Below are 24,249 nucleotides of genomic sequence, written 5' to 3'. Positions count from 1 at the left end.
TGCACAACTGAAATAGCTTGGTTCAAGCACAGGCGCTCCCTAGCTGGGTCGTCTGCTAAGTAGATCGATTTTCGGATCGATCTATTGATCCCGTAGTCGATATGCCCGCCACTGCAACCTAAATACTAGCAGCAAATCTGCAACAACTGTTATTTTGCGGTACCCTTCAAAATATGACTGTTACAGCTGTAGATTCCCAATATTTTTTCTGTTAAAAGTCTATTTCATATTTCTGACATGTCCCTGTATAAAAAAAAAAAAACAGATTTCAGACAAAGCAATGCATTTTTTATTATGCCTAGCTAAAAAATTGGTAGAATTTGAGTTTTATTGTAATTTGCAATGTTAAATTTTTGGGTAAGGGGTAAGTTTTTGTTATATTTAACAAAAACTGTAGAAGATATCGCATAGTGCAATATGTCATCTTAAAGAAGAATAAATTCCCTTTCTAATGATACCAAACAAGTTAGGTTATGTTAAAAAATGAGCTCAGCACATGACTTACAAGAAGACAGATTTGACGAAAATGCATTTGGCTTGGAAAATCATGATTTTGCGGTACCCTTCAAAACATGACCATAACAGCTATTGCGTCCCTATATTTTTCCTGTTAAAATTCCATTTCGTATTCTAGGGATCCCAAGGGTTCTGAAAAATACAGGTTTGTTATCCTGTGGGGGGGGGGGTGCACGTAGACCCCCTCTAGCCAACGGACTAAGAGTACTTTGAATGCTATCCATCCATTACGTCATGCTTCAATCATGGCACTTGGGATTATGATTTCGTGGATCTGTAGCCGCTTTCTTGGTAATTTTTGATCATAATCACTCCACTGTGATTCCTTGAATGGGTAGCGACATGCGCACTGCTGGTATGCAGGAGCGATACCCATACTTTTAGCTTCAAACGTAGAAAGGTTTCTTTAACCCGCTAAAGCTTATTTTTGCTCTACGTAACTTTAAAGACAAACGTCACGTACCTATAGTGAAACTTCCTGATGTAAAGCGCGTCGGTAGGACTGATTTCACTTGTTAAAATAAGATAAACACATACGTCGAAAAAAAATCACGAACCAGGCCGATAAGAACTGAACGAATAAAATAAAAATCGAGTTATAGAATACACTTTACGGTTTCTAACTCAAGGCAAAAAAATTAATAATTGAGTACTGAGAAAGTTTAAAGGATGGTATAAAGAGCAATAGCTGTAACGCTTGATGATTTTTCCACAACTTTGTTTTTAAGTCAACTACAGTTCTGCTTTCTCCAAATATGTGAGTCAGCTTTTACACCTGTCAAGTGCATTGTTATTGTTGACAAGGAATTCAGGTCCTGGTTAGAATTAAAATGTAAGCAACAACAGTGAATTTCACACGTATAGCTGCTGTATTTGCAAGCTAAATAGTTGGTTGCTTCAGCCTGATTTAAAGAATGGTACAAGAACCAGTGTTCTGTCTTCTCATTCTAATGTAAAAATCATAATCTCACTAGATTTACTCTTTATATACCTAAGGGACTGGTCGGTTTCTTCGGCCTGGGGGGGCCGGTGGATTAATTTTTGCTGACGTCAAAAAGTAGCTGACCCCTCCTATTCCAAATTTTGAAACAGGTGACCCCCCTATTCTATTCCTAATTTTGAAAACAGGGTGACCCCCCGGCGCGCGCAACAACGGTAAAACAAAAGGTAGACATAAATTTATTTATATATATATATATATATATATATATATATATATATATATATATATATATAATATATATATATATATAGTCAAAAGTAGTTTAACAGTTTAAATTCACTCGGATTGAAATTAATACCGCAATGATGTAAAGTAACGTCATACAAGTGCAAGCAATAGATCATTATGGGTTCTCTATGGTTGTGTCATATGAATGATGAAGATATGACATCAGCAGGATTAGTAGATAACAATTAATATACAGCAAAGAAATAACATCATCAAAATCTCCTAAGTGTTCATCAGTTATTTACCAAGGCGACTGTTTCGGGGATTTGAAAACAATACAATCAACTGCCTTGGCTACCCAAGCAGTACTGATCAGGTACCACCACACCCTATATAAACATATTAAATTTTACATATATTTATATTTTAAACAGTCATTCTGTGTTTTAATGACATTGTTGACATGTCAGTTGTAAGATAGGAATTTCAAAGTGTCAATCTTAAAATTTGAATACAGTACATTTTGAATGAGCTGTGAATGTATTTCACACTTTCTATGCTTAACCATATGTCCTGAACGGTTGTACAGAAATGGACGTCAATCGTTAATATCAAAGAGGAAAAAGCAGTAAATCAAAAACTTTGATGGGTGTTAAGACTTGCTAGCCATCAAATTAAATCTCCTGAGAAGCCATAGAGAGGTATTTTAGCCAAATCTGATGTGTGCAGTGTCTGTGAGGACCTTTTCTTGTAACATTGAACCCATAAATGCACAGCTAATAATGATGAAAACTGCCTTTTTTAGCTTTTATTTGGTTCATAAAAAAGCATCTTTCTACAGAAAACCTGAGACACAAAGGAAAATAGTTGCATCAATGAGAAGGAAAGATATCTTGTCATTTTTCTATCTCTAAAATAAGTCACTGTATCAAATATATATTGTGAAAAATTAGTGCATGTTGCTTTCTCATACTGAATTCCCATAGACTGAATTCTCATAGAGAAAACAGAAAAGTATCAGGAATTTGTCATCCTTTTCATGTGAGCTGCAGATCTCATAACGGTACACTTTCACTTAGCCAACATCAAGATATCTCTGACATATATCTCTGACTTATTAAAGTATGGCGCCCGAAGGGTGCGCCGAAAAATTTGAAACATCCTGATATCTCTGATATATATGCCTTGTCATATGCACCTGAAGGGCATGCTGAAAAAATTCTGATATAATAAAGTAATGAGCTAGAAGAGCACACTTAAAAATATTGAACATACAGATATTTCTGATATATGTATGTTTTATATGTTAAAGTGGGGCATGTTGAAAAATATATCTGAATGCAACTGAATGATGAAATTAGTGGCTGACACGATGCATTTTAGGCAATGATGAGCCTGTGTCAAAATTCAAAAACACACTGAACTCCCCCCCTCCCTATTGGGCATTTCATAAACATGGTGACCCCCCTATCACCAAAGTCAAAAACAGGGTGACCCCCCCCCCCCTATGAATCCACCCCCCCCCCCCAGGCCGAAGAAACTGACCAGTCCTTAAGTCGTTTCCATTATAGTGAGTGCCGTGTTTTCAAATTTTAGCCAATGTTTTTCATCGTTGCACAAAACGGGCATGGACTGAACTGGTCTTCTCAAAACCTTTATGTGACATTTGATTGGCGACCTGGCATCCGGTCGCAATAAAGCGATGTGTTGATGCTGCCAAGTAAATAGAGGAGATTTTTCCCCTTCCGCAACAACAGTTCGGGAAAATTTTGATTTACAACGCTTACAGGCAAGCCTTGCCACTTCGATGCCTGGTATGCATGTTTTTTTAACACACACTAAACCTTTTCATATCATTAACAGGAAGGAACCTAATGACTGGATTGTTTGTACAGGATAAACAACAGAATAATAATACATGTAATAGTGTCCCTGACTTCAATTTGGATGTGTGTGAGTCAATAGCCTATGGAAATCCGGTCACGACATGCGACATGCGACCTGCGACTTAAAACTGCGACCTGCGTCCTGCGAGTTCGAAACACGCGACCTGCGACTTCGGCATTTAGACTTAGGTGTAACCTGTGACTTCACAACAGCGACCTGCGACTTCACAACTGCGACATGCGTATATAGGAAAATGAGAGCAACTTTACACATCGTTTTCTACCTTTGATAGTGATGCGGTATATTGAATCGATCAATGTGGTTTAATGATATGGAGAAACATGGCGAGACTCCGGTGAATCGATAGTGCTTTGACCCTGGTCGTATAATCTGGGTCCCCAGGAAAGAACCGGTTATGTGTTGGAATTATTCATCTTAACGGTGTTTCGGAACAAGAGTGCGGTTCCTTCATCAGTCTCGCGAATTGTTTTGTTATCCCACATGTTAATTTGATAGTAGCGATTGTACATCAAATAGAGATGCTAGTATGGTTATAACGAGTCTTGGCTTCTCCTCTTCGAGGACGAAGATGACTTCATCACACAACCAAGCGAAGAGATACAAAACAAGAGAGAGACTGATGAAGGAACCCCATTTTTGGTTCCGAAACACCGTTAAGACGAATCACTCAATCAACAAACCGGTTTACCGGGGACCCAGATCACATGACTATGGAACTAGGGATGTTGAGCACAAAATAAATGCAATGATCCTTTTATTCACCATATCGTAATATTAAACAAACTTGGCAGAGCGGATGTGTGGAGTTGCCCTCATTTTCCTTCATATTGAGTCGCAGGTAAGTCATAGTCACAGTCACATCTCGCAGGCAGGCCCACAGTCGATCTGCGACTTACAAACTGCGAGATAAATAATGTCACGGTCCCCCGAGGGACCGTGATAGGGCTGGGTGGGGTGCATGGTCACCGAATCGAAGTACAACAACCAAAGAATACTTCTTTAGGCCTAAACATGGTCATTTCGATCTGTGAAATAGCCACCACTTTAGGAAACAACATGTATAACAACTTGTTTGTTGAAGTAGGCCTATCAAAACAAATTTTATTCATGAAAATCGGTGATCAGTTGAGCATTGTCCCTTAAAAACTATCTACTGTTGATTGACCAATCAGAGTGCTCAATTCAGGGTGTTTTCTCTACTCGTAAAGCCTTGGTCACCAAATTCCAGAAACGAATGACAGCGCCGTAGTAAAGTACTGTCCAATCAAAAGTGAACATGTCATATTCTGTAGACATCTGGTACGTTTTAATATTCAAATTTGGTAACACAGCGGAAACCAGCTGCAACACAAAATCTGCTGTGCCCTAGGGCATTTATATAATGTGCCCTAGGGCATTTATAGGATGTTCCATTACACTGGAAGGCTATTTCACAAGTAAAAGTTTAATTCATATCCTAAACATGTTACATTGACAATGGGGACGATTGACGTAAACACATTGAAAAGGAAGATATATCAGTTAGGGGCGATAGTTTTAAGTCGGATAAAGCCTTCGTACTCGGGCTCTTCTGGTATATAAAGTCCAACCCTACGATAAAATGTCTCGGCCTGCGGCCTCGACATTTTGATGGGCCGACTTGCAGCGATTTCGAAGCTGTTATCCAATTGGTTGGCAGAATCGTACCGTTATAATGAAATAATACAAATAAACTCCCTAAGTTGCTGTGAATAGTGACAATCGACCAATCAGATATAACCTTGCAAACACGCTGCGAGTCAGCCGGATTTTATCATTGGGTTGGACTTTATATACCAGAAGAGCCCTCGTACTCGGGCTTTATCCTATACTTTGATACCGGACTTTGAAAGCAACCGAACAACACGTAGGCCAACACAGCTGTGTCATCGAAGCTCATCTCTTTCCTAAATGACACCACCTATCACTGATATTACTTGTTACTGCTTTTCATATTCTCAATAAACACCAAATACCTAAAATCATGGATCAGGTCGTGATCTCGCAGGTCGCAGTTTCAAACTCGCAGGTGGCAGCTAGGCCAGAGCACCGGAAGTCGCAGGTTGCAGTTTGACAAACACGCAGGACGCAGGTCGCAGTTTTGAAGTCGCAGGTCGCATGTCGTGACCGGATTTCCATAATAGCCATCTGGTCGTAAAGACATTAATTTGCACCCCAGACTGGTGATAGTAAGGTTGGTGATAGTAATCTGTCTCAAGGCTTACATGTCAGATATATTTCGGTGTCGGTTTTCTGTTGTTTATCGATCTTTGACCCGTGATGACGCATGCTTGCCCTTTCACATCAAAAGCGATCAGATTTCTCTACACTGTATGTGCTTCCGTTCTTCGATCTTCCCTATTGCAGCTGAAAAGTGAACAACTTTTGACATATGTTAAAAATAATAGTACAAATACAGTGTTGCCGCCAGGACGCGCCCTTGCGACAAAGTCCATCTGAGCTCTGATTTGCGGCAGGTATGGTACACTGCTTCAGTTGCCTGAAATTCAAGCATAGCGACGCGGTCCCGGTAGCTTGAATTTGTTCAGTGAAACTGTGTTACGAATAAAGCAAAATTTGATTGACAACTGCTTGTTGTCCCTAAAATGTACAAAATGTCCCCAAAAATAAATGGCAGTGGGACACAGTGTCCCCGATCTAAAATTCCTGGCCGCAACACTGCAAATAAAAACATCACAAAGAATCCACTTTGACCGAAATTCCTTTTTGAGTGATCATGACATTAATCCTATTTAAAAGTGATTGTTGCCCTTAAGCTTATGAATTTCTTAGCAGTCGATTAGGGTAACAAAACTCTTGAAATTGGATACCTTGAATTGTTGCTGGACCTTTCCCAAAAGAAACCGTAAACCATTCCCTTTCGAAATCAAGAATAAAGTCAAGAGACACCATGCAAAATTTGGTACTATATAAACAAATTACCAGATTATTTATTGACACTTAAAATGAGAAATGGCCGTCATTCCTGTGTTTCAGTGGGGAAAAGAAAATTTCGATTTTTACAAAAATAAGCTGGTGGAAAATTTATTTACTCCATGAACTTGAATTTGCGTCCCTAGGAGCTGAAAGTTGTAGACAAGAAACATCATTGCAAAAGTATTAGAGTCACAATATGTTCCGGATCAAGAGGCAAAGCCTACCTTAAAGGGAGGGTGTCGTCGGAACTGCGCTTGTGCAACTTTCTTGCTTACAGACAATGTATTTTATGCATGATATCTAGATGAATCACGTCAAAATAAAGTTCACAATATTCATTGTCAACAAACTGAACAAACTTGTTTCAACTTTCATTTATCGCCAACATACCCTATATACAGTGTTTACATAGGTCTTAGGGTCCCTGGTATAAGCCTTAAGCAGAGTTCCGACGGTACTCTCCCTTTAACTGAGCGTTCGGTATATCCTGGCACGTGAGCGTGCAAATTCAGAGTCATCTAAAATAAGAAAACTGCTACGAGAGGTATATTTTCCTAAGATAGAACAGGGGTATGGTGTCATCGTATTTTCAAAATTTCTACCCAGTCACAAAACTTTGCTTCGGTGTACCAATATGCTCCGAGAAATATGGAGTCGATTCTCCGCATGTTTTCATTCTTTGAAAGCATTTCACTATATAGTCTGCATATAAGTATTCATTACCCCGTCTTGTCAAATCTTGCCTTTGCAAGCAAATAGAGATTCAAACAAGTTTAGGGTTCTTTCAGTTTTATTGGCAAACAACAACATAAATAACAACAACTAGATTACTAATTTCCCTGTGATTAGTCAACAAGTACAGCACGTGTGATGTGCTAGGAGTACACAGATTGCGCCTTCAAGCCAAAATGACAGACCATTTCGACCCGAACAAAAATTTTAAAAAGCTGTCACTTGCTGTCCTTGCCATCACTTCACCGAAACACTTTTTTCAAAGCAATATTTCTTCGGGCGTGAAATCACCTTATACTATACATTTTCAAAGAGGAGAGTATATAAGCTTATGTAAATTTAGTATGGTACTAATAAATAATTTACTCGAAGGATAAAGGGGTATATATTTGGTTTAGAAAACCTAAATTTTGATATTACTAGTGACAATAATTAAGTCAAAATCTCTATAAATATATCATTTAAAGCTAGGGTATAAGTAGAAATTAAATGAAGACAATTTTATTTTGCATTTGTATCTATTCTCACAGACATTCTTAAAAAGGATTAAATTCACACTGAGCACACTGGCAAAATTGAAGTGACTCTTGTTCAAAACTTGGATTACCAAATAAATTGCCATTTTCCAGTAAAGCGTTTAAGAAACTTAAAAGTTTTACCCAGCTTGAGGGAAGTTATATTTTTGAACGTTGAAAACGGGTGAAACGAATATGGAAGCCAGGAAATCGGTTGATTTGCATGTATTTGCATGAACTTACACTACCCTCCCAACTTACGACTGCTAGTCCTGAAAGGTGGGGCCGACAAATACTTTAATCTTGGGTGACTAAATTAATGAAAATTGAATGAATTTTTTCAATTTTTCCAATTTGAGAAAAAATAAACTGCATTATGTGCTACGTCACCTTCATTAGGCCTACTAGATTGTTGTTTAGATTAAAAACCAGAAACAATATGTCTAAATCACCGGAAACTTGGCGTAAGCGCATAACATACTGAAATAGTGACAGGGCCTTCCAAAGTGCCAGAAGGTAATTTTTAGTTGTGATTTTAGTCTTTTGTCACTCTATCTTAGACCAACTTCTTTTTTTTATTAGGCCTAAATGTGCGCTGAGGGTCTTTAATTTTTTTCAACTATCTTCCTGAGCCTCTCTGAATTTAACGGGCCTCCTGCTGTTTGAGGCACTTTCAACCGTCCGGGGCTTCAAAAAACACACACCACAACATTTTCAACCACCCCACCCCCACCCCAAAAAGCCAGACTAGTTAGTCTCCATGGGAATGAATCGAACAAAGTATCTTCAGATCTTGGGGCGGTCGAATGCAGCTCGCGAAGTATGGAACGAAGAATGTAATCGCGAAATATTTGTGACGTCACACCTCCACAATAACAGTGACCTGTGTGGTAAACGTTCCACGAACAAACACGCTTATGGTAACGAACGTGACCGACGGGTAGCGTCGTCTGCCATTGCCAAGGTCTTCGTTCGCCTGATCGCTTCACAAGATGCACAGCAGTGCTGAATGGAGTTGAAAGGTTTGTGAGCTGTCAAAACATAGTATCTCTTTCCATACGTTAGACTAACATGATAGGGTGTTATTTCCCCGGGTTATTTGGTGTGATGTGATGATTAACGGTCCAAACGTTCGGTGGCTCACGGTCTTTCAACTGGATAGAACGCAGTTTCAGAACCCAGAGATTCTTGAACAACTAAGTCTCGGATTTAAAAGAGTGGCTTTGTTACATGTACTTTTCGTACACACACGAAATATGACCAAATGTATGCCTAAAGTATCAATGTGAGACAAGTCCATTGACTGATATAAATTTCGCTGTATGAGATCCATGATGTAGAAGTATATGTAGTACAGAATTCGTGCATCATATCAGTAGTAGTAGTTTATTACCCTTGAGCCAGATGCCCGGTTGGGGCGATTTTAAAGACACAATTTCGTCAACAGGCTATAATACGATGTATTGTTTATCTTAAAAAACTCGCCTACATTATCCATAGATAACGTTCAATGGGTTAAAACATACACTTGGCAAAACAATGTATCGAAGCTAGCCTGTGGCTGCAAGTGAAAGTATACCTTCCGGATCCGAAGATTGTTTTACGTGGGGTTATCATTATTAGCCTAATAATGATCTGATAATATTATAAGAACTTTGTGCTCTCATTCTGAGGGACTGTGACGTCACGATGATGTTAGTTTAATCAAAAGTCTGATATATTGAAATCACAGTGATGTACTTAAAAGTTGTCATCTGCCCTTGTTCCGGCTCGGCAGCAGCCTGTAGTTATTGAGAAATGATGGAGGCAGGGAGATCTGGTTGGTGAAACTCAGATAGCTATATAGTTGTCTGGTGTTAAAACCAACAATTTCTCATTCCAAAATATTCCGCATGTGTGATAAATGTCTTTTATTTCTTTGCTTACTCTCATGGGGCAACATTTTTCCAGACAATTTCAACCATTGTGACAAAACAGGGAAGCTATTTTCCCATTCATAGCGGTAATTAACAGGTTTAATACCAACGAAAGAATTGATGTAACACTATGCTTCGCCACCTCACGTTACTTTACCATAAGTTTTGAAACTTCCAGAATTATGTGAGAGTAGCTTTTACTAACTGTTTTTCAAGAGAACTATTACATTACTGTAATTGACCAACTAATATTTTTTTGTAATATTTTTTAAATTTGAGAACACCGTATTTGTTAATTGATTATAAATGATGACCCAACACTGAGCATGTGACTTGCAAAAAACAGATTTTCTCAGTGTGAATTCAATGGAACATTTCATGGAAGAAAACAGATTAACATTATGTAAATAGTCAAGGACAACCACAAGTAATGTGAGAACAGTGGATTTAGGACTGTGGTTTTTTAACAGTCTCTCTTGCCACTGTGGATGAAAATGATGAGTTGTTACTATAAACTAGGATGCTAATAGCACCTTCCTTGGGGTCCGCCATCTTTCTGAGCAAATGAAGTGTCAGATAGCATGTTGCGAATCGGGGCAGTAGCTCTGACAAAACGTTGCAGGTGATAGGTGTATAGGCATGTCTGATAAGGCGCTTTACGTATTTTGGCATCAAGAAGAGATATAGGGACAGCTAATGCAATTTGGACGACATATTTCAGAAAGTAGACACCATCACTTCATAATTGAGCTGATCTTGAAAGTAACAGTTAACAATACAAAGAAATGCCAGTGCAATGCTAGCTTTATTTGAATCATTAGATAAATACAAGGACTATTTTTGACAGGTTTACTTCTCAACATTTTAAATAGCTGCTAGATTGTTGTCTCTAGATTAAGTGATTACATTTGTTAGTTCAGACAAGTTTTACTGTCCACCATTACTATGATCTATAATGAAAAGATCTTGAAGATGAATATCAGTGACACTAGGAGGGACAAGTTCTGAAGCATTCAACTCTTTATAAACTGATTTACCTGTATATCAAACATTGAAATAGTTTGTTTTGCTTTCCAGAAGTATCCACCAGCCATCACCCATTGAAATTTCTTATCGATGCCAATCAGCTGACCTTTTTACCGTGAAGATATGCAGATTGGTAGGATGTTTGTGATTTAAAAAAAGGATTTCTCATCGAATCAGAGACACATCTAAAGGCAAATATGTGACAGCTACTCTCCTGAAAATCTGTGTTCTCCAGATAGTCTCAAAATGGAGAATGAGAAAGGCGATGCTGGTGATAGAAAAGACAAAGCCAGGCAGTTATCATGTGGTGTTTGCGATGCCAAGTTTGCCGATCAGTACACGCTGCTTTGTCACCAGACGGAACACACCGCCTTGATGTGCAGCCTTTGTCGTCAGATCTTTTCCAACGTCAAGCTATTTGCACAACATCAAAATGATGAGCATGGCTACTTCATCTGTTACACCTGCAAGCAACCCTGCAAGAGCCAGGGTGAACTGGACAGGCACCAAGAAGCTGAACACGCCAGTGTAAGCACAAATTCATCTGTACTTCATACTCCAAGGCATGTCCAGGATGAGCATGGCAGGCACAAAGAAGCTGAAAACCCTACGGATGCAATGTGTGCAGCCGTTCCTTCAAAACTAAAATTTCACTGTTGCAACACAAAGCTGACTGTCGTCACGCGAAGGTACATTGCACCGCGAGTAGCCAGGTATTCAGCGCTAGGAAAGATCTGACGGAACACGAAGCAGATCAAAGGAAACAGAAATTCATCTGTACTACATGCGCCCTGGTATTTCCTGATGAGGATGAGCTTGTGAGGCACAGAGGCCTCTGTGACACCACTTTGAACTCTGTACATGGGTCAACCAGTGAATTGTCACCTGCAAATTTGTTTGTGAGATCTGCAGTGAGAAATTTTCAAGCAAAGTGACACTGTCTCAGCATCAAATCGCAAAACATGGTGTATATCTTGATTTTGGCAATGAGAAATTCAATGATGAAAAGACACTGTCCAATCGCCACTCTGAGCTGCACAATTCATCCTGCCCACACTGTAGCATGTCGTTTCCCAGCAAACATGCATTAGTTGCGCATGAAGTGGAGATGCACAAATTCCAATGTACAACCTGCCAGCAAGTCTTTGTTGACCAAATCAAACTAAATGAACACATCAGAAGTAACGATCATCACCTCAAGTGCGACATTTGCCAATGTGTCTTTCTCAACAAGGAGCTAAAGGCTAAACATGTCCAACAAAAGCACAGATATTCCTGTAAAATTTGCAATAAGCTGTGTTCTGGCACAGTCAAGAGCCTTGCCTCCCACTTACTAATAAAACATAAAATGCCATGGTTGTGTGAATACTGCCTGTTGACGTTTTGTAGTGAGAAAGCGCTTGCAGGACATCAAAGTGAAATGCACAAGTTTCCTTGCAAATGCTGTCCTTGTTTCTTTGACAACCAAGATGCTCTGGATACACACATGACCCAGGAACACCGATTTATGTGCCAGATCTGCAAACGGTCTTATACCGGAGAGGCCCCATTGGAACAACATCTCATGGCCAAGCACAATGCAGGCCTGCGTTTTGCTGGCTGGGGGAGCCAGGTAGACTGTCACACAACTGCAGATGTTATTCAAGGACAAGCCAAAGACAGTGAGTCTCTGTCAAGTGGTATCCCAGGGACACTGTCAGTTCATCCTGTTGTGTTTGGTATCCCGGAAGGGTCATCCCAAGTGCCACAAATGGTGCAAGCGGCATCAGAGCCAGCATCATTCCCGATTGCACCAACTGACCAAGATGAGAAAAACAGTTCCTCAGTAAAGCCAGTTACAACACTAGTCTGTGGTTCTCTAACATCAGAGCAACGTATGACCCCAAAATGTGAGTCACCACAAACTTCATCGTGTGAGCGAAATCCGGTTCAGAATTCCATTTCCGAGACAGTGTCACGCCAAGTTCGGACTCTCTTGGAAGCAATGACATCTCCAGCGCTGGTGTCGCCCCAGTTCCCGTTACCAAAGCTGAAGTCTCAACAAGTGGTATCCTCAAAGCGAGTTTCATCACACCCTCTTTCCCATCAGCCAGAATCAAAAACAGAGTCCTCAAGCAGGGAGCTTCCAAATACTCTGTCCTCTGGGTCATCACAACAGCCATGCTCAGATTTGCTCTCAAATGGTTCCCAATCAGGGTCCCGACAGAAAGATACAACCAAGAAAGAACCAGAGGCCTCAGTTTCCTGTGATTTATGCGATTATCATATTTCAGATGAATCTGAACTGCATCACCATTACACAGACACTCACAAACTCTCAAAGACGATCTGTTCTTGCAACTCCTGTGGAAAAATATTCATCACTGCAAGCACACTTGAACGACATGTTCTTGAAGTTCATTCACCACCGGTGCATCATAAAGCATCAAGTTCCATGCAAAAGGGAAATGAGCCTGGGAATTCTAAAGCTGCTGCTTTGAAGAAGCCTCAGCGAAATCAGCTGACTAAGAATTGTCAAACTTTCTCCAATGATAAGCTGTCTGACCAAAAGGAGTTTCCCTTGCCACAACAACTGCATGAGCAACCAGGAAATATTGTGATGAAGGAGCTGCTGTTGAAGAGCATGGAATGTTGCATTCCTCTCAAAACAATTGTTCTGCTGCAGACAGTGGCTCTGAAGACTGCAGGAGATGCTTGATCCACAACACAGCTCTCAAACAGTGCAAACAAGCTGCCATTGCTGCAAACAGAAAGGTGATAAGGGTAAAGATATAAAATCAGAAGCACGGTTATCATGCTCAAATGAACAGGTATTGAACCATAAAGGTAGCATTCAACAACATGCCCACGATAACCGTAAGGCAATTAAACTTGCCCCTCCTTCAACTGTGAGTAGACAAAGTGAACTTTCATCATGCAGGATGCAAAAACAACAGCACCAGCAACACAAGCTAGATTCTGAAATTCGGCACACTCAATGCAAAAAAGACTTCAAAAAATCAATGCTACTGGGTCAAAACAATACTCGCGAACTACTGCCACAGAAGAAAGAAGATGAACACGATCATATTACCAACTGTAATGACAGGTCAACACAGACATCAAGCTTTCAATGCAGTCAGTGCGAAATATGTTTCCCGCGGAAGAGTGAGCTGCAACATCATAAGAAAAGTCAACATCGCGTCTCCTCAGGAAGAGCTGTGCGATGTGTAAGGTGCTGCCTGACGTTCAGAGACAAGAGCAAATTGGAAAACCATCGCAACAGCCAATCTTGCCGGAAGTCAGTGCCTTCAAATTACTGCGTGAAGTGTGGACTGACCTGCAAGGATGATGATATGCTGCAGCAACACATGAGAGGCAAACACAAGAAGAAAGCACAGCTCATGTGCAGCAGGTGCAAGAAGACGTTCAGAGAGGCAGAAGCACTTGAAAGACATCAGAGAGACAAACATGGTTTCCACATCCCAGGTGAGTCCTATACTACTGTCAGGACTTCTTTGATCATCTAAAAATAATTGAGACAATGAAAACACATTTTGTACCACATTTTGTACCACTGCATACGCATTGGAAATGTTTCAGGTAGATTTTGAATTATCAACTTATTATGAGAAAATATTACCAGCATCACTATTACGTTGACTTTGTTTGATATACTGTTGACGTCAAAGGAAAGAGTGCTTACTATCAGCAAATGCATATTTCTTTTGCAAAACACAAGTATCTTTGTCGGATGATCATATTTCATCATAATCTGTTTATTTTGCCATGGCTTAGATGATGGTATGAGGATTCCAGGGAACATTTCTTTGAAAGCCAAAGGCCTGTCTCTGTGCCAAGTCTGTGGGCGTCTTTTTACTCACGAGGATGATCTAGAACAGCATTGCAGAGACAAACATGCCAATGTGGATGTTACAAATGCCAGTGTTCTGTCTCCCTGCCAAGTCTGTTGGCGTATTTTCACTCAAGTGGATGATCTAGACGAGCATTACAGAGACAGACATGAGAAGGAAGATGTGAAGAAGACATCAAGTGAGTTGAATACAGCGTACCCTGCCCTGCTGTAAAGTCTTATCCAGCAGCCCATACACTGAGCCTTTGGAAATGCCATTCAAAATCATTGAGTAAGATGGCATGACTCAGAAAAGAGCACTGCATCCTGGGAGTAACTTATCTATGATAAAATAAAAATGGAAAATATAATGTTAAGGTTATGTGGAAGTGGCTTTTTAAAGTCCGTACAATGAGTGTGAACTATGACTTATATATCCAGGATCAGTTGTATCATACTTGTCCATAAATTAACTGATAAAAAACATTGAAGTTGTCGGTCACACCCTTTTCTGAGAATTGACTTTTAAAGCCGTGTATTTCTCCATAATCTTGAAGCTGTCCTTCCAGTTACTTTGTCTCAAAACATAACAATAGCATCATAGATCAGTTGCTCCCAGGATGCATCACTCTTATCTATGTGCCTTCTTGCTCAGAGTTTGAATGGAGCTTCCCCAAACTGTAAAGGGGCAGCTAGATGAAAGCATTGAAAGTGCAGTCAGCCTGGTAACCAAGACTACCAACTGTGTTTTTGTTCGCGAACAAATCTTTATTGCGGCATGGAGAGAAAAACAATCTGCTTAAGTGTAAATTGAAAGTACAGCAATTAACACTTTGTGAACTGTTGTATAAAAATTGTTTTTCATGATTGCCAAGAATGTAACCAGATGTCTTAATCCTTTTTCTATCAGGCTCCATAGAAATAAATACCACTTGAAAGAAAGAAGAGTAAGATGATTTGTTAAAATGCTAGGCCTGATCAGTGAAAATGATATACCAGGGACTGAAAAAGACGAGTGATTGATATCAATAAAGTCAAATCATTCCAGATTAGAAGATCAAAATAAATTTCATTGTGATGATGCTGATCATTCCTTAACCCTGTCACTACCATGAGTTTGCCCAAACCTAGTCTTTGTCAATGGTGATTGTGGACCTGTTTACAGGGAATGGGATTGAACAGGTTAAACTTTTGACCCCTGACCTCATGATGGCCTATGACATCATGCAGAGGCAAAGGGTATAAATACTGTTGGTCTTTGAAGTCAATGCAGGGTTCTCAAAAATTTTTGAAGTAGGCGGAAAATTCAGAAAAGTAGGCGGTTAGCTTCTGTGTGCAACCAGGTTCCCTGGGCGGGCGGGGGGGGGGGGGGGGGGGGGGGGGGGGGGACAGTTCTGAGCAATTTCATGCATTCTTATACAGCGTATGAAAGGCTATTCCAACATACACACAGGAGGGAGGGTTTCAGGGAGGGGGTCCCCTCCCTGTGTGCAAGAAAGTTTTAAAATTTGAAGACATTTTGGAGTAATTTCATGCATTATTGTATTGTATGAAAGACCATTTCAGCATGAGAGTGTTAAGGATTATATTTAAATTTGAAGACATTTCTGAGCAATTTCATGCATTCTTATACAGTGTATAAAAGGTTATTTCAACATACACAAAGGGGGAGGGTTTCAGGGACGGGGGGCAAGAACTTTTTAAATTTTGAAGACATTTTGGAGTAATTTTATGCATTCTTGTACAGTATTAAAGACCATTTCAGTATACAGAATAATCATTATCATTGCCAATTACAACATGTTTTCAAGTGTTAAAGTTTAAAAAAAAGTCAGAAAATTAATTTGATATCATTCTGGCCTGTCAACTGCATTCAGTTGACAAGGATAATAGCAAAATTCACCAGACTGTTGTGTAGAATTATGTTTAGCTCATGACTTGAACAAACATTTTGAAATACATCATAGAATGGGGCCTAGGGTTTTCACAACCCAGATAATGATCCGCTAGAATCCTGACCAGCCTGGCTGTACAAAGTGTGTTTTACTGATTTAAATAAACGTGATTGACGATACAGTAAAATCAAATAGTTTATTCAATTCAATGAATTATAGGAACACAATTTTCAGTGAATTTAATTCACTGTACTAATTTCACAATAAAACGAATCCGCGAGCTGATTATTGAATTTTTGCTGATGTTGAATATGATTGAAAAAGAGAGCTAAATTTCAGTGTTCATGTTTGATAAAACCTCAAACTAACGACACTGAACGCCAGCCTGTTCTACACCTTGTGTGTACAAAGCACCGGCAGTCAATCGCAACACAGTACACACAACGCGATATCGGTCGACCTGAATTTGACACTGTGATCGACGTAGCGTTTCAATAGTACGAAAAGTGAGACCAAGTAATTTTTTGTTTGTTTAGATTTGATCTAAACCTCCAAAAACCAACAAAGTCAGAAAATCAAAGTTTTCAAGCGTCGACTTTCTCTTCCGCGATGCACACAACCACGGCCACTCCACAAAACGCGATGTCGAATGACTTGAGTTGAATATTGACATCGTGATCGACCGTGGATAGATTGACGTGGCGTTTCGAAAGTATGAAAAATGAGACTCAGGAACTTGTGGTCGCTTTAGATTTGATCAAAAACCTACCAAACCCCGGTACCAAACCCATCAGACTAGGCCCTACTCTTACGCAGAAAACCAAAGCTGTCAAGCGTCGACTTTCTCTTCCGCGTTTGAGTGAAAAAAAGACGGCTTCATTCGGAAATGGTCGGCTATTCGCGGGCATAACGTAATTGTATGTTAGACCAATTTTCGGCTATACCCGATGTGAACGTCGGAATAATTCGGGCTGTGATCGGGCGAGCCAGGTTGACCTCGAGAGCGATTCCCAGTGTATGTACAGTTCAACACGTTCGCTGATCGCGGTACTACAGTGATAGCAACAAGTTCACCGCGTAAATTGCTAGACTACATATAGCCACATCGGCACTTCTGAAATATTATCTTCGGCTTGCAAGACCACCAAAAAATCTAATTATTGTTATCAAAACCAGAATTTCCGGGCCAGAGAGCGAAACAGTGCTGAAAAGTACCCGGCCAAAATACGAAAGTAGCCGGTCAATTTGGCCGGCATCCGGCTAAAAATGAACACGCTGCAATGTTTGCAACAGTAATTAACGTAGTTTTATTTTTGGTTGATCATCAATGTATTTTTGTTTACTTATACACTTCCAGGCAATGCAGGGCTTATAGACAGTGCCATTCCAGAGACAATTACCCATGCACACTCCATGAATTGGGGTAGTTTATTAAAACAGAAAGCAGACAACCTGACGACCTACATGGAGATGCACCTTCAACCAACTGATGAATGCAATGATGGGATCTCCAGCATCATAACTGAAATGTTGACTTACCTCCAAGGTTATACCAAAATATGCCGGTATATCAAGGTAGTTCTTATCAAGTTGTATGTTCTCAAAAGCTATACAGTTAATTATGGCTGTCCCATAACTTGCCCCCAGTGTGATCTGTTTTGTGGTTGCTGTTGTATGGATAGACAGAAAGTGAACAGCAGGAAATGCAGTGACATGCTAACTTTTGTCAGTTGTGATTGATTTTGTAATTTAGATTCATATTTCTACTTATTTTTCTGTGGACCACATTTCTGTTCCTAGTCCGCTTCTTTTTAATCATCAAAGCTCGATGCAAAAAGCTGTGGTCAACTTTTCATTGCTTTTGACTGACTTCCAGTTGGAATATTTGCTGATATAACTTAACACTCACTTTTTGAAAAGTGAATCAAAGTTCTCATTTTATTTTAAACCAAATTATTTGTTTTAATTAATGGATGCAAACAATACACAAGGAAAGTCCCAGTTATGTTTCAAGGATCAAAATGTATTTTGTCGAACAAATAAAGAACTACAAAAAGTTGTCAGGGTGACAATGTTTGTGGAACAATTTTTTGAAAAGTTTCTTTTATCATCTCAATAATTGAAAGTTGTATGTAAACTGTATTGGAGATACAAACTTGTTTGCCCTCATGCAGATTTTAAGGCTTCTACAATATAATACCTAAGTATGAAGTTAAAAACGTTTGTTTCTTGTTCAGGCTGGCTGTCTTGGTCAAGGAATTCATCTGCTCAACTCTGTGGACGTGAAACTCTTGCTCTTCTTGGAAGATTTCAACAGCCTGGAGGACATGAGGCACAACCTATGGACCAAATTCAAGGCATCAAAGAGCACCTGTTGAGTAGTTTGAAGTGGAACAATGAGTTTGATATGGAAGCTATCACTCTGTACAGCCTGAAACTACGCAGTAAACCATCAGCTAATCACCTTTGCACCATCGAATTGCTACCCACTTGTGATGTCCTGGGTAGCCACCCTTCTGACGGTAATAATTGCAGATAGATTTAATTGCCTTTTTTCAGTCACTTCACATTTTTTTTGCTATGAACGTTTAATTTTCGGAATATTGAACAGTTAAATCATACTTTCTGAATCTTTGTATCGTCCAATTATTCGTAGGTGTGTAAACACTGCTAGTGCTCTGCTGACAGAATCTACGGAAATGTGTTCTTTTTTATATCCAGAATTGAACTTGTCTATCCAAGCTTGTACATACAAAAAGAACCTGATTTGAACAGCATACTATCAAACAACTTTTAGTGGCATATAACAGCCAAATTTTATCAACTATGTATACTAAAATGCATACAAACAAAATCTTACATACGGGGATGACAATCCATGACCCAAATAGGCAAGGAATATGGACGAAAGCTTTGCATGGTTGATCAAGGTTTGCTTTGTCAATATCTTATTTTTGTTTGATTTTATTACAACAGAGAAAAAAGAAGAAATGTTTTACAAGATGCTGGAGGAGAATGTTTCCAATTGGAAGTTTTATTCCGCTGTTTTCACTCAACTGAGGGTAAAATTTTTCCAAGCCTTACCACCGAGGGTTAGGGACCTCATTCGAGTGGTAAAACACTGGAAAGACTGCCACCTTTCTGCTGAGACAAGTAGGGCCAAGAGTCAGACTGCCCCATCCTCATATGCATTGGCTCTGACACTATTGATACGTGGGAGGAAGTAGGAGAGCCGGTCACATTCAGCGTTGTGCAGGGTTTTAAGGCAGTTTTGCAACGGCTTGTAGATTATGAAAGTATTGACATTGAATGGTACCACAACTACAGTGAAGACATAGCAGAGAAGACAAGAAAAAATGGTCTCTTGTCTCTCTCTAGGTATGTAAAGCACTGAGATATTATCAGCATGACAGACGTCATTCCTCATTCGAATTGAGGAGCTCACACCCCCCGTGATAAAAATCTGATTTACCTGCAGTGCTACAATGGACCCCTCAACTGCCATTCGGGGTTTCTGTAGAGATAGAGAGTGTTTTGTTATCAGAAAAAAAATACAGCATCGTAGAGTAGTGAAAGTAGAGTAGTGAAAACACTTAGAAAATCACTTTGCCATGTCACTTCTTGTTATCTGCATGGCAACCACTATCCGAGTAACAATGCTCAGTCCCAAGTGCAGACTTTATTTTGATGATAGTTGCTGAATTTTTTAATTCAGAATCTGCTCTTCTGAGTTATGAAACTACAGGGCATTCAACTTATCAGTGTCAGAAACACAAATTTTGATAAATATAACAACAATAACCCCTTTTGCAGACATGCATGTACCTGATTTTGGTAAGGTTTGCTCCATACAGCACAAACTTAGTGGCTACTATGTTGTGCAGTATACCTAAAACTTGTGTATACCTGCCTGTGGCTGGGTTATCTTTGCTGCATTCATGCAGGATTTTTTCAGTCAATTGAACCCGTCACCTCATTGCCTGTATCTGAACCCGTTGAAAAGAATGGTCTAGTGGTGTAAGCGTTACAGAAAATTTTCTTTGCAACATTATCCCTGTGTTCAGAAAGCCATTTCATGATAGCCTGATCACTGAAGCACATCAAAGAAACGAAATTTGCATATCTCATGTCAAATGTGTGGGCACATTCAAATGGGCTTAGTTCAATAATAAATGCTATTGCATGTGTTGCTTTCAGACCCCTCATTGTGGACCCAGGAAACCCGACCCTCAATGTCTGTGCCGACTGCAATAGATGGGGTGAAGTTGCCACGGTAGCATGGGAAAGTCTACAAGAACCACTCCTACAGGGTACTGTGATCAAACCTGACTGGACAGCATGACCTTTTTCATAGGCGAATAGTGTTTTACATTTTTTTGCTATTTGTACAATAACTGCTTCACTTTGAACTTTCTTTCTCTTCTAAAGAAATATTCTTACATTTATATATTCAAGAAAATATTTCAAATATTTTCTTTTATGTAGAAGTATTAAAATGATAAATTACAATATCAAAGCTCTGTGTTTTTATAGAGTGCTCACAGAGATTCAGTTGTGTTGTCTGGTGGTCTAGCTAATGAAAAGAAACTTTGTTAGTTTTACCATGACTGTAAGAAATGAGTTTCAGCTCATCAGTATGAATCAACCTGTGCCGAAAAGGATGACCAAGAGAGTAACTGTGAACAAATTCTGCAAAGTCTCTGGGCAAATTTGAAGAGCGCCACCTAGAGTTCACTTTTATTAGTTTTTAGTTTTGTGATGTTGCTAGGTTTGGCATTTCATTGGTTTAATCACAGACAGTAGAGGGGTGAACTTTCACTGTGTATGGATTTTAATACACAGCTACATTTTAAAAAATTTTCTTAATCAGTCAGATATAATTGACATTAAATTGCTATAAGATCATTCATAAATTTGTGAAGGAAATAAAAGAGCAGCTTGATAAGTAAACCAGCTATTGGTACATGTAGTAGTAATTATGGTTATAGTGAACAGTTTTGTCACTTTGAGAGTGACACTGTACATCTTTACCATTTGATTATTTTCTACCAGACACAGAGTGATCTTGCAGCAAATTATATACATTTCTCTGAAACAGATAGTAGATTTATGCAAGCTGGCCGCTCCATAATACCGGTATAAGATCAGTACATATTTATCCTCACTTGAAATTTGTGATCTGTAAGCCAGAATCATGCAATTCATATGCAAATATTAACATTGGCATAGGTCTATAACCTGTCATGCAAATATTTGACCTTCATAGGCTTGCATACTGTGAATTAACATCAATGGTGTACACAGGATTCCTGTACCCTGGTATTTTATTATGTAATGCTATAGAGCTTCGGAGTGTAAATATAGGTATTTATTTTGCTCCTTATAATCTTGCTGAGTAACTCATATATGTTTGATTTTTTTCCAATGAAAAGCATTGAGTTGTTACAGATGGATTTAATAGGTAGTTTTCTCAACAACAAGATACATAGATCTACAAATCAGCAAAAGCGTACATGGAGAGCCAAAATTTTTCCAGTCTCTTGACTGACTATGACTCATGCGGGTTAACCTTGAGGAACAGCGCAGAGAGGGCAAAATCAAAGGACAAGCACAGCTGGTATCTAATCTTGATATCAGTCACGGGATTTTCAACTTCTCATGATGGATTAAGGTCTACCCTGTACGTATTAGAAAGTTGATGTGCAATTCAATGTGAACAAGATTGAAATGCATCAAAACAAAATGTGGCCTTGATGTCTGGCCAGGGTCCCTTTGTAGTCAAGTGTGGTTGATAGGCCGTCTGTAGTGAAAGAAAAAACTAATTTAATTACGTAAATGTAAGTGACATTCTTGCACTTTATCAAAGCCCCTAGTCTGATTCAGATACCAATTCAGATACCAATTATGTTGGTAGTTTTACAACAGAATCTCAGTTAATTGGGTGGTTTTACTGAGATCCCTAATTTGTGGTGAACAGATATCCACTTGACATGTATGGAGTTGTGACCCAAAGTAAGAAAACATTGGAGTTGAGATATTACAGATATGTAGACCAGTGTTGGTCTGTATTTTGTTTGCACATGCTGGAATCTGATCTCGAGAACATGGAATATACTTAATGGCCATCCCATGATCTTTCAAAAACTAAATCCAGCTTGCTTCTGCAAAAAATAACAATTGTGTGGTTGACGTTATTGTTTTATATCATTGCAATATTATACATAAAACTTACTATATGATAGAATGTTTTGGTGAACAGGTAATTCTGTAAACATGGTCCAATAAGAAAGACTGATGTATAACTTTTTAACAATGCAAGGAGTGAGCTAGACAGAAAGATCTGTCACTGGAGGGCTACATTCGGCAGATCGTCCATGTAGCCGACACGAACACGAAGTGTGTGTTACCGGCTATCAAAACTATGAAAAATAGTAAAGAATGAGCTACAAAATCACTATCAGTTTTAAGTTGCAGGTAGAATAAGTCTGTGCCTTTTGTAAAAAATACTAAAAAATAGTAGAAAGTGAAGAACCAGCTGAAAGTTAGTTGAGGAGACCATGACCGCATATCATTTGCATCTCATTGTCGGCTACATGGACTGTGTGCCCTACATTCCTCCAAGAGGGGGAAGCGCAGAGAGCATCCGTGAGTGATTGATCTTCCAGTCTAGGGGTGAGTATGGCTTACTGATAACATATGTAATTCAAAAGACAACAACTGACCAAAGGGCAGAAGTTGTGCAAAAAATCACAGTTGCTGACGTCTAATGAAACTGGGCAATTCTGCATTGATCTTCAGCCGCTGATAGGTAAGTATGACCTGGCACTGCTACTGTTTGAAGTCTACTACATTCCTTGTTTCTTGGTTTTAATAATAAAGGAGAAAAAAACCAGCTTGGATTGCCTGAGAGTGAAACAGAATAATAGACTGTAGTGGACACACAACCATCTACAGTAGAAGAGACAGAAGTTGTATGTATCTACACACTGTGCTATAGGTCCAATGACCTCAGAATGTGCCTTGAGGGTATCGGAAATGCTTTCATTTGTTAGAAAGCAAATGAATCAAATTTGCAAGTGAATATCTCCAAAGTCATTTAATAGGTCCAGCAAAGTACCAGATTTTTGCAGTGATCAGTGTCTCAAAATGGTTACCATGGTTTCATGTGTGTTACACACAGATATATATATATATATAATATATATATATATATATATATATATATATATATATATATAATATATATATATATATATATATATTATGTATTTATTTGTACAGTACTGAAATTTCAGTTCTCTGGGCCCGCTTTCTCTTGAAAACAATGGGCTCCTACATGTACCAAAGTCATGTGGCAAGTGATGTCTGCAACAGAGACATGCTCTATTGTCATTTAAATTGAGGTTACATTGGGTCAAATCATAAATTGGTAATTGCACTTTCTATTGTCTACTGTTTTTCTCCTGGTGTGTTGTCCATTTACATTCATAATGTATCTTGATGTACCATGCCATACTTTCTGTTAATATACGTGTCAAGTAAAGCAAAGATTGATTGGATTATGTGGATTATATGCTGGACAAGTGTCTGGCATCAATTACAGTATGAATTTGTTTTACCTCATAATCTAGCAATTGTTGCATATAAGACATGGTTAGGAAATAAAAAGACACTTCAACCAGTTTTCAAAAATTTGAAGTTTGTTTTTCTAGTCACATAATCGTACAATCAATAATTATCTCATTATCAGTGATACAGCAGAATACTAGCAGTTGGCAAATGT

General features: G+C 39.0%; 1 protein-coding gene across 2 annotated transcripts; it reads left to right on the top strand.

The window, feature by feature from the left end:
- The first annotated feature begins 8,699 nt into the window (after nt 1-8,699).
- Nucleotides 8,700-20,982, top strand: LOC139140064 (GDNF-inducible zinc finger protein 1-like). 2 transcript variants are annotated; one of them, XM_070709071.1, is made up of 7 exons: nt 8,700-8,819; nt 10,791-14,207; nt 14,517-14,771; nt 17,824-18,041; nt 18,704-18,988; nt 19,443-19,844; nt 20,664-20,982. In XM_070709071.1, the coding sequence occupies exons 2-5, from the start codon at nt 13,430-13,432 to the stop codon at nt 18,842-18,844; spliced, it is 1,392 nt and encodes a 463-aa protein (XP_070565172.1). In that variant the 5' UTR covers nt 8,700-8,819; nt 10,791-13,429; the 3' UTR covers nt 18,845-18,988; nt 19,443-19,844; nt 20,664-20,982. The 2 variants fall into 2 exon arrangements, with proteins under 2 accessions (XP_070565172.1, XP_070565171.1); XM_070709070.1 differs by lacking the exons at nt 14,517-14,771; nt 17,824-18,041; nt 18,704-18,988; nt 19,443-19,844; nt 20,664-20,982 and having other exon boundaries at nt 10,791-13,810.
- The last annotated feature ends 3,267 nt before the right edge of the window (nt 20,983-24,249 follow it).

The sequence above is a fragment of the Ptychodera flava genome, chromosome 9 (assembly GCF_041260155.1).
Source record: "Ptychodera flava strain L36383 chromosome 9, AS_Pfla_20210202, whole genome shotgun sequence".
Lineage (NCBI taxonomy): Eukaryota > Metazoa > Hemichordata > Enteropneusta > Ptychoderidae > Ptychodera > Ptychodera flava.
The sequence above is the reverse complement of the archived record's forward strand: the minus strand, read 5'-3'. Positions and strand labels throughout refer to the sequence as shown.